The 15,174-nt window shown below is 40.7% G+C and overlaps 1 protein-coding gene across 6 annotated transcripts in view; it reads left to right on the top strand.

The window, feature by feature from the left end:
• Positions 1-15,174, top strand: part of Cobl (cordon-bleu WH2 repeat protein) — a 188,617-nt gene that overhangs the window by 55,167 nt on the left and 118,276 nt on the right. For 2 of the 6 annotated variants that reach the window (XM_013024460.1, XM_013024464.1), the window contains exons 3-7: positions 1,988-2,198; positions 4,029-4,257; positions 6,930-6,974; positions 11,029-11,126; positions 13,772-13,840. In XM_013024460.1, the coding sequence (XP_012879914.1) occupies positions 1,988-2,198; positions 4,029-4,257; positions 6,930-6,974; positions 11,029-11,126; positions 13,772-13,840 (652 nt within the window). The remainder of the gene's footprint in view (positions 1-1,987; positions 2,199-4,028; positions 4,258-6,929; positions 6,975-11,028; positions 11,127-13,771; positions 13,841-15,174) is intronic. The other 4 variants (XM_013024463.1, XM_013024465.1, XM_013024462.1 and 1 more) reach the window with 3 other exon arrangements.

Here is a 15,174-nt window from a genome sequence, read left to right on the forward strand (position 1 = left end):
CAGTGCACCAAAAGAGCTTGAAAGAACTAGGGGGATACTTGAGGTCTGATGTTTTAAAATGTCAGCCAGCAACACCTCCATGGCATGTTGCTGAGTGGCAAGGGATACAAGTCACGTGCCAAAAACTTCACATGGGTTCCTGAAGAGTAGTGGAAAAGTCATGGGATTTTAATGGCAGGATAATATGTGTCCAGCATCTAAGTTTTAAATAAAATGCAAAACACTACAGGGCAGATGGTCTACCTAAAGATGGCACCCTTTGACTCTGGACTACCTGTACTCAGACTTGTGTCTACTGGGATCTCAGTGCAGCCACCTCCAGACTGAGGAGAAAGCTTGGGAAACTTATGATTTTGTATCCAGCCACTTCCCTGAAATAATTTATTAGTTTTAACAATGTTGTGTGGTTATCATTGAACCTTCAGGTTAATTCACCCATATCATCACTGACAAACATAAAAAGGAATGTCTTTCTGATATACATGATTTTATATAACTTTCTTGTGCAGTGCTTCTGGTTAGGATTCAGTACTATACTGAATAACAGTGCTGAAAGTGAACATCCATTTCTGCCTCCAAGGAAAACTTCCCGCATTCCCTCAGTGAATATGATGTTAGCTTTGTAACTTTCATAAAAGACTTTTATTATTGAAGTTCTTTCCATATCTATTATGTGGAAAGTTTTTTTAAAATCATGAATGGATGTTGAGTCTTGTCTAATGACAAAATTCATCCATACCAAGTAGAATGATTGTAGTTTTACTTATTTTTATGACTCACTTGGTGATATATTGCATTGATATATTTATGTTGAACTATCCTTGCATCCCAGGGACAGAAGTTGTTTTTATATGCCATCTTGGGGCTTGAATCCAAGAGCTTCTGTGCTGTCCCTGAGCTTTTCTGCTCAGGCTAATGCTTTATTACTTGAGCCACAACTCCACTTTCAGCTTTATGGTGCTTAATTAGGGATAAGAGTCTCATGGACTAGTTCCCAGCTTTGGATTGCAATCCTCAGATCTCAGCCTCCTAATAGCTAGGATTACAGGTGTGAGCCACTGGCACCCAGCTTGGTTAGGATTTTAATAAAAATTTTTCCATTCATGTTTATCAAAATATTGGCCTGTACTTCTCTTTCGAGTTTGTCTTTAGTATAAGTGTGATGGTAGATTTACAAGATGAGTTAGAAAGTGTTTTCCATTTTCTGGAAAAGTTGTCAAAGCATTGACATTAGTCTTTGAATTTTCTGTGAGTCAAATGAATTCTAGACTTTCCTTTTTTCTTATTTTGATGGTACTGGGGTTTGAACTCAGGGCTTAGTGCTTGCTAGACAGCATTTTTACCACTTGGGCTCTGCCTCTGGCTGTGTCTTCATTTGTGTAAGTTGAATATTTCACTCTATTTTACCTTTATTCAATTTGACTAGGTCACATTTGTCTTCCAGTTTATCCAGATTTTATGTATTATTGTTTATAATGGTACCTATCAATCAACTTTTTCATTTTACAACTTCATTTTTGTGTTACTTGAGACTTATGAATAATTGAAAATTGAGTGTCTTGTACCTATAAATAAGATCTTTTCTACTAACTTTAGGTGATTCAATTCATTATGCCATAGCTTTAACTAGAAATACAATTATTTTCCCAGCTATACCTATAAATAAGATCTTTTCTACTAACTTAGGTGATTCAATTCATTATGCCATAGCTTTAACTAGAAATACAATTATTTTCCCAGCTATTAGAATTTTGATTCATTATTACAACTTTTTCTTTCAGTAGTCTGTTTTTTTACTAGTATTGAAAAAGTGAACATATTACTATACAGTCATGTGTGAGAAATTAATGAGCTGCTGTTGTCATTCTTCATAAGAGCATCTAATTTTCTCATTTAACTGCTAGTTCATTTGTTCTGTCCTTACTTAGCTGGACAACGGCACAGTGCCAACATTCCTAATAATTATGCTTTGTTTTCCCTTTTTCAGCCATGCAATGATGGACCTGCTTGTTGAACTCTGCCTTCAGAACCACCTGAATCCTTCCCATCATATCCTTGAGGTCCTGTCTTCAGAAACCCAACAGCCTTTGAGTTTTAAGCCAAATACTTTGGTTGGGACCTTGAATGTGCACACAGTGTTTCTGAAAGAAAAAGGTTCTGAAGAGAAAGTTAAGCCTGGCCTGCCTAAGGTGCCTGAGGTCAGTGGGGGCCCCATGTGTGAGTATATACCAGGTGTCCAGGAAGGTTAGCATAGCTCTTCTTCTAATCATTACATACAGAGAGCTTTGTTATGCTCTTTATTGGGATACTAGGCAATGAGCCACCAAACTGGGTTTATTGTAAGAAACAGAGTTTCATCTGAGTGCTGGTAGTTTACATCTGTAGTCCCAGCTACGCAGGATGCTGTGATCTAAGGACCATGGTTTGAAGCCAGCCCAGGCAGAAAAGTCCATGAAACTCTCATCTCTAATTAATCAGCAAATAGCTAGAATTGTATGTGTAGCTCAAGTGATAGAGTGCCAGCCCTGAGTAGAAACAAAACAAAACAAAACAAAAACAAGAGCGACTGCAAAGCTCTGAGTTCAGTTCAGTCCCCAGAACCCAGTACTGACACAGTTTCCATGGCCTGGGAAGGTGGCTCAGTCCTAGGATGCTTGCTTTGCATGCATGAGACCCTGGGTTTGATTCCTCAGCACCACATAAGCAGAAAAAGCCAGAAGTGGCACTGTGGCTCAAGTGGCAGAGTGCTAGCCTTGAGCTGAAGAGCTGAGGTACAGCGCCCAGGCCCAGAGTTCAGGCCCCACAACTGACCAAAAAAAATAGAAAAGGCAGTTTTTAAAAAGCTCATCTCCTATGAAAGGGTTCAGTGATGAATGAACTCTTATTTGTCTCATCCACACTAAGTCCAAAGGAGATTCTCCTTTATTCCTGAAATAAAATCTTAGAGGAAGAAGCAGCCTTCTTCATATCCTGTGGCCTTTCTGATCCCCAGGGACAGTTAACCTCAGGGAGTTCATTTGATTCCCTTTGGAGTAGCCAAGTTAAAGGCATGGGTTCCATCTTCCTTCTGAATTCTACCTTGTCATGGCCTTCACACCCTACCATGCAGGCCAGGAAGATCCTTGTTACTTGTCTGTATGTGCCATGTTTATTCTTTTTGCCTTTGCAGTTTCTTAATACCATGTGGTAATTAACAAGCCTGAATTAAAGTTTACTCGGTGAAACTCAGAACACTACTGTATTTATCTGTAGTCACTGAGTCAGCATTAATCAGAGATATTATTTTTTCTTACAGATTATTATGCCTGATAATATTTCTGGCTTAAATATATGTATATAGTATATACATATAAATATACATATATCAGTCCACATATGCAGTATTATTTTGTGAGTAGTCTTTTATTTATGTAGATACTTTTACTTCTTAAGCAAGCACTTGATATTTTATGAGGTTGTTTTGTTTTGTCAGTTGTGAGGCCTGAACTCTGGGTGCTGTCCCTCAGCTCTTTAGCTCAAGTCTAGCGCTCTACCACTTGAGCCACAGCACCACTTCTGGCCTTTTCTGCTTATGTGGTGCTGAAGAATTGAACTCAGGGCCTCAAGCATGCAAAGCAAACACTCTACCACTGAGCCACCTGAGGTTTTTAAGCCAAATTATTCCTACCATTTCCAACCTATTAAGAAAATAACAATGACATGATAGAGTCTGGTCAGAATGTTTGCAAAACAGTATTTATATTGGATTTTAAATGTAGAATCCTCATTCATGTCTGTATGTATCCATGTGTTGTTAGGCTGCTTTTTCATTAGTAAAGGAGATTCAAAGATGCTTTTAAGATGCCTCTAATATTCTGGACATTTATTTTTCACCATTCATGATGCCATTTTTCCTGGGACATACCAATTTTGTGAATGAATGATTAGGACCACACAAAAATCCCACCACACTCAATTCTAGAATTGGTTGAACTCTTCATGGAAGACGAACTCATAGAACACTTTTTGTGTCTCGGTCATTCTTTCAGAAATCTGTGCGTTTGGTAGTAAATTACCTGCGCACACAAAAAGCTGTCATGAGGGTGAGCCCTGAAGTGCCGCTGCAAAATATTCTGCCAGTCATTTGTGCAAAATGTGAGGTCAGCCCAGATCACGTGGTTCTGCTCAGGGACAACATTGCTGGGGAGGAGCTGGAGCTGTCCAAGTCCCTGAATGAGTTGGGGATAAAGGAACTCTACGCCTGGGACAACAGAAGAGGTGAGACCTTCCTGTGTCATACGTATCTTGCTGTGAAGTAACATAGCTGGAGCACAAAACCTGCTTGGCTCTCCTTACAGGTCTGTGGAACCAGCTAGAACAGGCATGTGAATTTACATGCACCTCTGACTGGTTTTATCCAGCCCTGAATGGGCAGGGAAGAAATTTGCCTTATTTTTATTCCTTGTGATTGTATGTATGCCTCTTCTTTCCCATCTCCACTCACAACTTTTACTTCTGTTTCCTTGTGAGCTTTGTTAAACAGATGTCAAGAAAAGATTAGACCCCATACTGCAACTTCTTGACTATATTTTCTAGAGTTTCCTTTTCAGTTGTCATTGCTGCTCCTGGGTTTCATACACGGCGGGTACCCAAAACCATTCTCACCTGAAATTGGCCAAATTGTATTTCCCGAGATCAATATCTGAAGACATCTTTAGTACCACCCCACCCTTCCTGGTTGTGTTGCCAGTAACAGCTTATCCATGGTATGACTTTGGTACTTAGCCTGAATTGAGTACATTAGAACCTTTAGTGGGGTAGCCTGAGAGTTGACATTGGTACGGAGACCAAAATATTGCCTGAGCAGATTTTTCTGATGGATATGAAGGGCTGACTGTTTAACAGCTATCAAAGACAAATATACTCTCTGTTCCTTGGACTTAGAATTAGTAAGATGGGCTTCATAAAACTCCAGCAAGTCTCATTTTAGACCTACTGCCTGTGTTACTCATTCTACAAATACATAGTCATTCAAAATATACAGTCAAATTGGTTACTGATGGCTCACACCTATAAACCTCAATACTCAGGAGGCTGAGAGGTGAAAATTGTGGTTTGAAGCCAACCTGGGCAGGAATGTCTGTGTTACTCTTATCTCCAACTAACCACCAAAACTCCACATGTGGAACTGTGCCTCAAGTGGTAGAGCACTAGCCTTGAACAGAAGGCCTTGAATTTAAGCCCTAGTACCAGCACGCACACACACACACACACACATACACACACACACACACACACATACACACACACACACTCTTACATTTTCCCATAGCTTTTCAAATAATTTCTTGTAATAAAAATGTATTTTTCTTATTACCAAGTGTATTATGAAATTAATGATCAGAGTGACCCCTTTACAGGTTACATTTCCCCCTAAAAATCACCCCCACCTCTTCCTGGGGATTGCAAGTCCTCAGTCTCCCATGACATTTATTTATTCACTTGAAAAGTGTCCTGATACTTAAGAATAATACATCTATGTTTTAAAAAATATCTTGATATGTAGGCCGTGGGAGGTTGAACCCACGGCCTTGTTGTGTAGATGCTAGCCTCCCCAGTTTCCACGTTTGTGTGTGTGCCTGTGTTGGAACTGGGTCTTGAACTCAGAGGATTGAGCTCTCACTTGGTTTTTTTTTTCCATCAAAGCTGGTATCTTACCACTTGAGCCAGTATCAACATTTCCACCTTTTTGCTAGTCAGTGGGAGATAAAGAATCTCTCAAGTTTGTCTGCCTAGGATGGGTTTGGGTTTGAACCAGGATCCTCAACCTCCTGAGTAGCTGGGAGTATAGGCTTGAACTATAGACACCTGGCTGCCCAGTGTCTTTAAACCCCAGACAGACAATAATGGTCTCTGTAGCCACTGCACAGATATGGGTGCTTTTGGTGTATCTCAGTTTATCTCGGCTCTATGAAAATTTGTTTTATGAGAGTTTTTAAAAAAAAAACAAAGCTTTGGTTAGACAAAAGAGAAAAAGAAGGAAAAGGGAAAGCTATGTTACCCTCCATTTGAAAATCTTGGAGGAAAGGCTTGCACAAATGAATTTCCATTACTCGACTATGCCTAGACATATCCTGAAAGGTAGTCATTCCAAACCTCCCTCTGTTAAGGAGAGGCCCACAGCAAGCCCACAATGATCTGAACAACAGGAGAAGAAGTTGAAGGGATCAGGAGACTGAGCACAGCTCACAGGCTGATGCATACATTGGGCAGAAGCATCCAAATACGTTAGGTACTGCAAGTGAGCTGTGTTAAAGTCCTGCTGCGATTGGTGGGAATAGCTGTTCCCAAGCCCCCGAGTCCTCCCTCCCCCACCCCTTGAGCATTCATCCCCTCACACCATGGTGGAACCGCCTCCAGCTCCATGATCAGCAGCATCCCTTTCTCTAGGACCATGCCAGTTGCCATGTCTTTGATTACTATCCCTCTTCCATACCTTCACCTCATCCTGTGAGCCTTCAAATAACCAAGAAGCATACCATATAGAGGGCTTCTTTCTCTCTTGCAGCTGACCTGCAGATCAGCGAGGGCACCCTTGGAACAGACCTGTCCATTGCTCCTGTTGACTTCCTTTAAGCCCTGCAGGTCCTGGAGAATGGGAAAGGCAGCTGGCACAAATGCTGCTGGCAGACATACCTCTTCTAGAATTCTTGCCTGTGGCAGCTTTAAGCAACACAGGCTTTGCTGCCCCCTTGTGTTTACAGTGGGCCTGGCAGCTTGAGACAGTGGAGCTTGTGGGGCTAGGTCTGCAGGTGCGCACAGTCCAGCTGAGTTCGGGACTCATCACTACAGTCATCTCCCAGACTTCCAGAGAGGCTGCTGGGTCTTTGGTCCACATGGCCACAAGAAGTCATAGTTGATCCTCACTCTCTTGTTGTTTGCCTTTTCAGTTCTTCTGACCAAAACCCAGTCGGAGCCTTCCTTGAGCTGCCGAGGTACAGTGAGCCCACAGGCTGCACCATGCATGGCCCAGGGCAATTGTGTGCAGAATGGGAAGGAATTGAGTGTGGCTTGAGGCATCTCTGGGGCGCTTGTCTGGCCATCCTAAGGTTATGGTTTAGCTCTTTGGTTTCCTGGTTGATTTAAATAAGAATACCCCTTGTGGAAGAATTTTCTGTGTGGTTCTAGTGGGTGAGAAATGAGGGATGATATTGTAGAAAACAACTTCTGCTCAGAATTTCAGGATAGAATACAGTGATACTTGGATTAAAGACACTGGTTGGTGCCTTTTCCTCTCTGCCTGCCTGTACTTACCTCTTATGCCAGGTCCATCATGCATACTATAGCATTTGAGCCAAATGGGCTGTGACAAGTATGCAGATGGCTAGTCCAGATTTAGTTTTTATTTTGACATGTGTTTCTTAGAAATTTTCTTTCTATGCATGTCTGGAAGGGAAAGAGATATCCATGTATTTACAAATGTGTACCTTATATAGGCATATATACATATAATAAATACACACTTATATATGTGTATATATATGTGTGTATATTCACACATCACACATCTGTTGAGATGGTCACAATTGGGGCAAGAAGTCTTTTGGATTTGTCTACCTAGGCTTGCTTTGAACTGAGATCCTCGGATTTTAGCCTCAGAGCAGCCCGGATTACAGGCATGAGCCAGCTGCACCCGGCCATCTTCTGAGAGTTCGATGAGCCTTTTGGGCAGTAGTCCATCCATATATGCATCTATACCCCAGAAGTTTAATTAAAATTTGATTAAATTTCATATTCCACAGAAAGTTCGTCCATGTTTTTTAAAGTACTTAATAGTCATTTTTTAAAAAAACTTTCCTGAAAGAACTCTGCATTGGTCTAGAGCTTGGAGTATGATGGATCTGTGTATGAGTGCCTGGTAGGCCCTTTGATTACCATGTATTTCTGTTCTTCCCTCTCCCTGCTGCTGAAGGATGCTCAGACAATATGCATTCTTTCCTGAGAAGCACACAAGGAAGCAGTTGAGTTAGCAGGATCCACATATATAAAGGCTTTTGGATGATTTTTTTCTTGGGGATTTGGACAGACTGAGAACAGGGAAACGAGAACAGAAGAGCTAATTGTTCCTTTATTACCTCATGAGAGCAATCGAGTGTTGCTGATTGGAACTTACACACAGACCTTGGATAAGAATGCCCTCATGAGTATTTGGAAATGTCCATTGGGCCTTCCTTTTCCACATAGCTGCTTACAGGCCTTACTCTGGTCACTAAACTGCCCTGACTTTCAATTTTCTCATCTGGACAAACAAATACCTTAGACTAGTTGATCTTTCAGCTGATTTTACTCCTTTCCTGGCTCCCCCACTCACTCACTTTGATCATTTTCTATCACTTGGATGATTCCAAACAGGAAGAAATTTCCTATGGATTAAATGTGACTCTACCAGTAAACTCCTTGGTGAATATTTAATATCTTGTAGATTAGAGTCCATTCGAATGAAAGAGATTTCATGGTAAAACTAACCATCCATGTGGAGCCATGAATTCTAGCTCTTCCCATGGATGTTCTGTGAGGCACATTACCTATCACTGTCCATGCTTCTCAACAGAACAAGTGAGCATCAGTGGAGGTGTCACCAGATGCCACCACTGAGTTTTTTCACATTGCTCTCCCACAAAACTTCTGCAGTGTCCTCCTTACCTCAAAGGTCTCTCAGGAGTTCCACGGAGCATCAGCAAAGCCACTCTAAAAATAGACCATTAACCAAGGCCTATCTGGGGATGGTGAGTTTTGAGCCCCTGCCACCCTTACCTCTGTGAGTCAGCTCTGGTGCCAAGTACCTAAACCTTCTGCAGGGATGACCTCTACCCTAGGATCACCCTCTGTCCTTATCAGGAACAGAAACAAAGAGGCTTGGTTTCTGTTGATTACTACAGTATTATCTATTTCAGTATACTCATGCACTTACCACTCAATTCTAGAAACAACACGGACTAGAAATAGATACATTAATGCATAGTTTTGATGTGGTATTATTCTTTGATAAAATACACATTGCTCTTTGTCATCTGTACCTGAGTGATTTGCTGTGATTAACTTGGGAGTGTGTGTGCACATGCGGATCTGTGGAGCCACATGGTATGGAGGTTCCTTCATTTGATGTTCTGAGATGTAGAGCTCACTACTCCCTTTAGCAGGTGACCCTTGCATGTCATTGAGAGCCTTGTGAATAGGACAGGGGCCTTTGCCCCCTGTGGAATGGCTGAAGGAACATGTGGGCTTGGATTTGCTCTGTTGGGTAGACAGGCAGAGTTTACTAATGCATGCCTTTGTGTTGTTCTCTAACTAAAATATGAAATCAAGCATTAGTAGGCACAGACATTGATGGGTGGTCAGTGTTTGGGTTGATATACCAGTGTCAGAGTTTGTAAATGCCAATCTGAAATTTTTCTGTCAGTGCACTAGCAGCCTGTCTGACTGGCAATTGGCAGTAATAAATAGAAATGCATATTTTGTCCTTTGAGAAAACACCTCTGCTTTCTATTCTCTGTCCTAGCTGTGTGATTTGAAAGAGAAGAATTGGGTGACTGAATGGCAAAAGGCCAGAATAGCCTTTGTAAGCAAACAAATGAATAATGACAATCAGTCATGAGCTGGACTGTGCCAGGCACAGAGCACTGGCTCACAGTGATCCGGCCAGAGGCCAGTTTGCAGAAGAAGGAGCAGAAGCATGGGAGACTCTGCCTCCCATGTGGTACTTTGACAATAGCTTTCACACCAGCTGCACGGGGGGCCTTTCCCCATATTGTTTGAGTTAGTTAGCAATGTCAGCTAGCTCTGGACTCAGGAGTTCTGATTTGGGAGGCCTGGTGGGGATGAGGATTGCATCTATAAGCTCTCAGTGGTATCTTGACAGATGACAATCCCGTCTCTCTAAGGCACCACAGCCATCAGCTGGCTGTCAGCTGCCCTCGAGATCTTGGTCTCAGAGGATAGGTTTCTCAACCTATCCTGCTGCTAAAATCCTTATTTAAAGAAAAAAGAAGGAAAAAAAAACACCAAGAAAGGGAGATGAAGGACCTAATTGCAACAAGAGACAAAAACAGTTGCCCCACTGGAAAATTACAAAGGAGAGAAATTTGGAAATGAGCATCCCAGGAGATCTAAATACCACTAGGACTGGACAAGTCATTGCTCTGGTACTCGATGTTCAAAAAAGAGCAGGAAGGCTCTTGATTTTTTTAATGTAGTTTGCATGTTTCCCTAACTCATGGTTCTTATAGCAGATGCTCTGAGAGCTGTGCTGTTCACTTGGGCCACCTCAGGTTACATGTGGCTCTAGGAATTTAAAGTAGTCATTCTGGGTGGAGATGTGCTGTCAGCCTGAGTTAAACACTGGATTTCCAAGACTTAGCACTACTACGAATATTAAACAAAAGTAACTTTGATATCAGTTTTGTGATGGAATGATAATGTTTAAGATATATTGGGTTAAATAACTATAGTTAGAATTAATTTCACCTGGTACTTCTAAATGCACTGCCAGCAAATTACACATGTGATTTGCTTCATCTTTTCAGTGGGCAGCACAACTTTGGAACTTGGTTGGATTGCTCTTTTCCATTTTCTGCAAGGCACAGCCTTACCTAGCGATTACTGAAATCACTGAAAGACAGTATGAGAACTTGTAGTAATTTCTATAAGGACCTGGGTATTTGGGGGCAGAAACTAATGTTTTGAAAGAAACAGTAAGGATTTTTCCCTTTGAGAAGTAACAGTTTAAATGATTCATTTAACACTGTTATTTAATTAATTTATGTGTCTATCATCTATTTCTCTCTTTCTCTCCCTTCCCCCTCACTCTCTTTTGGAGAACTGATACCAGGATTTGAACTGAGGATCTCAAGCTCACTGGGCTTGCTTGCTGGACTGGCACTCTACCAGTTGAGCCACTCTTGCAAACCTGCTTACGACTTTATAAACAAAGCATTTAGTTTGTGTTTCAAGTACTGAAAAAATAACTTATTGCTTCTTTTTTTCCTCCAGAAACATTAAGAAAATCATCACTTGGCAATGATGAGACAGATAAAGAGAAGAAGAAATTTCTGGGCTTTTTCAAGGTCAATAAAAGAAGCAGTAGTAAGGTAATGTGATTTTACATGATGTAAAATGGTTTCTTGAGATAGCTACAAGGAATCTATCTTGTAATTTTTCTAAATCAGTATGTTTAGAGAAGGCAACTCCCTAAGGACAAAAGAATGCACAGAAATGACTTGACCTTGTACCCTATACTTGATCTGTGGATCAGTGATCTAGGATGCAGGTGTATCAGTTACTTGTAGATATCAAAGCCCATGGATGCTGAAGGCCAGGCCTGTAAGTCCTGTCTTTGCCAGGTACATGCTTCAATCTGGCATGTGGTGAACCTTAGCACACAGCCTTTGGGTAGTGAATGAGCAAATGTATGTGTTGGTTAAGTTAAAATACCATGGTCAACACCATTTTCAAACTTCATATTTGAAGTCTAAAGAGGCTGGAATTAAAACTGTTTCCTAGAAAAGAGTATCCTTGAGGAACTGCTCCATTTGATATTGTTTTTAGGTGTTCCTTGGGAGTATACAATATATTATTTTTATGGATCTTGCTGATTATTAAATATCTTCAAAGTCATGTCATGTTTAAAGTATACGTCATGTCATAGATGCATTATAGAATAATGTAAAGTCATAGTACAAAGAATAAAATGATGAATACTTAATCAGTTTTAAAATCTCAAAATCATAAATGGCTTCCTCAGATAACATGCTCATTATCTCTGTCAAATAATGTATTTTGCTAATACCTAGTACTTTCCCTTAGTACTAAATGAGACTAAAGATGACAAATGCATTGTAATGAATGATAGGCTTCAATCCCACAAGCTTAGTGGGGATGTGTTGTCACCTGTGTGGTTTTACAAGTAGCAGGGATTGATGTGTGCATCTGTCCAAGCATCCCAGCAGCACTGCAAGGATCTGTGCCTCTCCCTGAGGCTAGACAGAGACAACACAGTTCCTGACCTTCAGGAGCCCAAAGGGTTAGAATTGTGATGCATCCTAGACTTACTGGTGGAGATGTTGAGCTTGGAGAAATCAAATACCTTGCCCAGAATCCCAGGATTAGACCCAGGGCTCTCTCTGCATGGGAAGCCAGCCTGTGCTTTCTTCTATATGGGGAAAGTTCAACACACACAGATGCCTGACTCTCAGAGGCCTCCTGTTTACATTCCTCAGCTTGTTCTTCACTCCTTTTGGTGCTGGCCTAGGGATTCTTCTATGATATTCTTCATGCCATGCCATGTCTTTTCTCTATCATGGAGTTATTTCTTACGTGCTATCAACATTCCTTATTCCATTTAATTTCAGCATGTTGTGGACATTTCCTTATCAGAGTCTTGACTGTATTAGATTACTTGTGTGATGCATGTGGTCTTACCCAATACCTTCTTAGCTACTTCTCTTCATTTTTTTATTTCATCAATGAAAGGTGTTTGACGTAAATAGCTCAAAAAATGAACCCTAAAAGTCCTAAAATATTTTAGTAGAAAATGAACTCTAAAGAATGGGGATTTATCAAGGCATCTACATGAAAGTGACTCTTCTGTATATTTCATTTAAGGAAGAAATATACATGTGTGTGCATTGTGATTGTATGTGTGAATGTGTGCATATTTATAAATGCTCAATAGAGAATACACTTATGGGTACATAACTTTTTGTTGAAGTAAATAAGGGTAAATATCTTTCTTTGTTTTAAGTTCTTTATGTTTCAGTGATTGTAAGTGTGGTAGTTTTGTACCATTATGACATTATTGTTTATTTTCTTAAAGCAGTTCTTCTAAAAGAACTAAGAATCTTTGGTCAAGTCCCCAAAGATGATCATCAGGAAGCCAAATTGGGGCCTGGAAATTAAATTTTCCAATTCTCTTCACACTGTTATGTGGCTAGTCCTATTATTATCATTTGCTTTTATGAACAGGGAGTTCACTGTTTGTTAAATTATTTCTGACTATATACCCAGTTACTTACCTATGTAAATATTAAAACTGTAAAATCTTCAAAGCCTAGATAATGAATTAGTCTACTTCACTAACTCCAACCTATCAGTTGAGGCCCTTTTTGTGTGTGTGTGTGTGTGAGTGTGAGTGAGGGTGTGTGTGTGTGTGTGTGTGTGTACTGGACCTGGGCATGAATTCAGGGCCTGGGGTGTTATACCTTAGCTTTAGGGTACTAGCATTAAGCTGATACTCTACCATTTGTGTCACAGCTCTACTTCCAGCTTTTTGGTGGTTAATTGGGGTTGAGGTCTCACAAACTTTCCTGCTCAGACTGGCTTCACACAGAGGTCCTCAGATTTCAGCCTCTTCAGTAGCTAGGATTATGGAAATGAGCCATCAGGCAGCACTTGGCAAATTCTGTATTATGTTTTCTAAGCTAAAAGAGATGCTTTGGGCAAAAAGAGAACAGAGATAAAATTCATTCCCATGAGCTTTGCATGTAGACATTATGATTTTCAAAGGAGGAAACACTGTGGTGTGGAGCTGATTGAAATCAGCATTCCTGTTTATAAGCTGAGGGGAAAACAAGGGACCACCACCAAATTCGGTTGCAAATTCTGCTGCCTTGAAGTGTGGCCATAATGCATTTCTTCCCTTCGTGATTGCTGAAGACAGTGTGTTATCCTCATACTCCTGTTCTTGTTTCCCTGGTTTTTGCTGGAGTTAATGTATGGGTGCATGTCTGTGTTGCAGGCTGAGCAGCTGTCAGGGGCAGAGAGCGACGAGGAAGCCTCCAAGTCAGTGGCAGGAAGGGGCATGAACGTGAGTACTGAGAGACCACAGGTGCCTCCGCTAGCCAGGTGGAACTTGCTGTTTTGCAGGACCTTCAGTTGATGAAATTGTGGAGGAGCTTCATTTCCTACATTTAATTGATTTTTGTAGTCTAGTTGGACTCATGGAACTACATGTCGCTTCTTCTTCTGTTACCTGTGCTTTTTTTGGAAAATGTCCATTAATTCAGCTTCCTCTCTGTCTCACTGGCCAGAGTCAGGCGAGCTCTTCTCTGGATTTACCGTTTTCCAAACTGTTTTCCTAAACTTCTATGGGCAGCCACAGTTTTATAGCCAGCCACACCGCTTTCCTTTCTAGCCCTAGAGATGCCAGTTACTCACAGTCTGACTTTTCTTTGCTCACAGAACCTTTGAAATAATATTTTAAGATTGTCTGTGTCCCTCACATTTAAAAATTGGCATGCAGAATCTAGGCATCGGTAGCTCACACTTGTTATCCTAACTACTCAGGAGGCTAAGCTTTGAGGATCACAATTCAAAGTCAGCCTGGGGAAAAAGTCTATGAGACTCTTCAGTTAACCAGAAAAAAAAGCTTGAAGTGGAGCTGAGGCTAAAGTGGTAAGAGTGCCAGCCTCTTAAGAGTCAGCACCCAGAACCTGGATTCAAGCCATCGGACTGGTAAATGTGCATGCATGTGTGCACACACACACGTACACACAAACAGTAAGTTACATATAAAAAGGTTCTTCATAATTTTAAAGACTTTAAAGAATGTAACCCATGACATTTTATATGTATTGATGTTTTAAATATGTTTAAATAGTGGAAGTGTTGAAAACTTACCTTTTAAGAATTGCTTGGATTAATTCATTTGTATCAGGAAGAAATTTTGTATTATCACTCTTCTAATTTCGTACCTCCACACCAGTCCGACGTCAAACATTAATTTTGTGTTTCTTTTCACTTTAATGTAAGCCACAGGAACAGTGTGTATAAATAGTATAAGGGTAGAAAATGTCCATTAGAAGAGAACTTTTCTGTTCTTCAACTTGTTTCAGGTAACACCAAAAAGCACAGCAATCTGTGTCTCAAAAATCATTATTAATGTATGTTTGGCCTTTTAGACAGGTCTCGCTCTGTTGCTCAGAACTGACCTTGAATTTACAGTCCTCTGTCTTAGCTTTGCTGAGATTACAGAGTACACCACTATACTCAGCCTCAAAACTTATTAGTGAAGAAAAAATTGTGCCTGGTTAGTTTATCTTTCAAATTTATCAATAGCCTAGGTTTGGAAGCCATTTGATTTGCAATCACACTAAAATTACTGACTCTAGGATCAGTAAGGGAAATATTGCCATCTCAGTG

Source organism: Dipodomys ordii, unplaced genomic scaffold, assembly GCF_000151885.1.
Source record: "Dipodomys ordii isolate 6190 unplaced genomic scaffold, Dord_2.0 Scaffold76, whole genome shotgun sequence".
Taxonomy (NCBI): Eukaryota; Metazoa; Chordata; class Mammalia; order Rodentia; family Heteromyidae; genus Dipodomys; species Dipodomys ordii.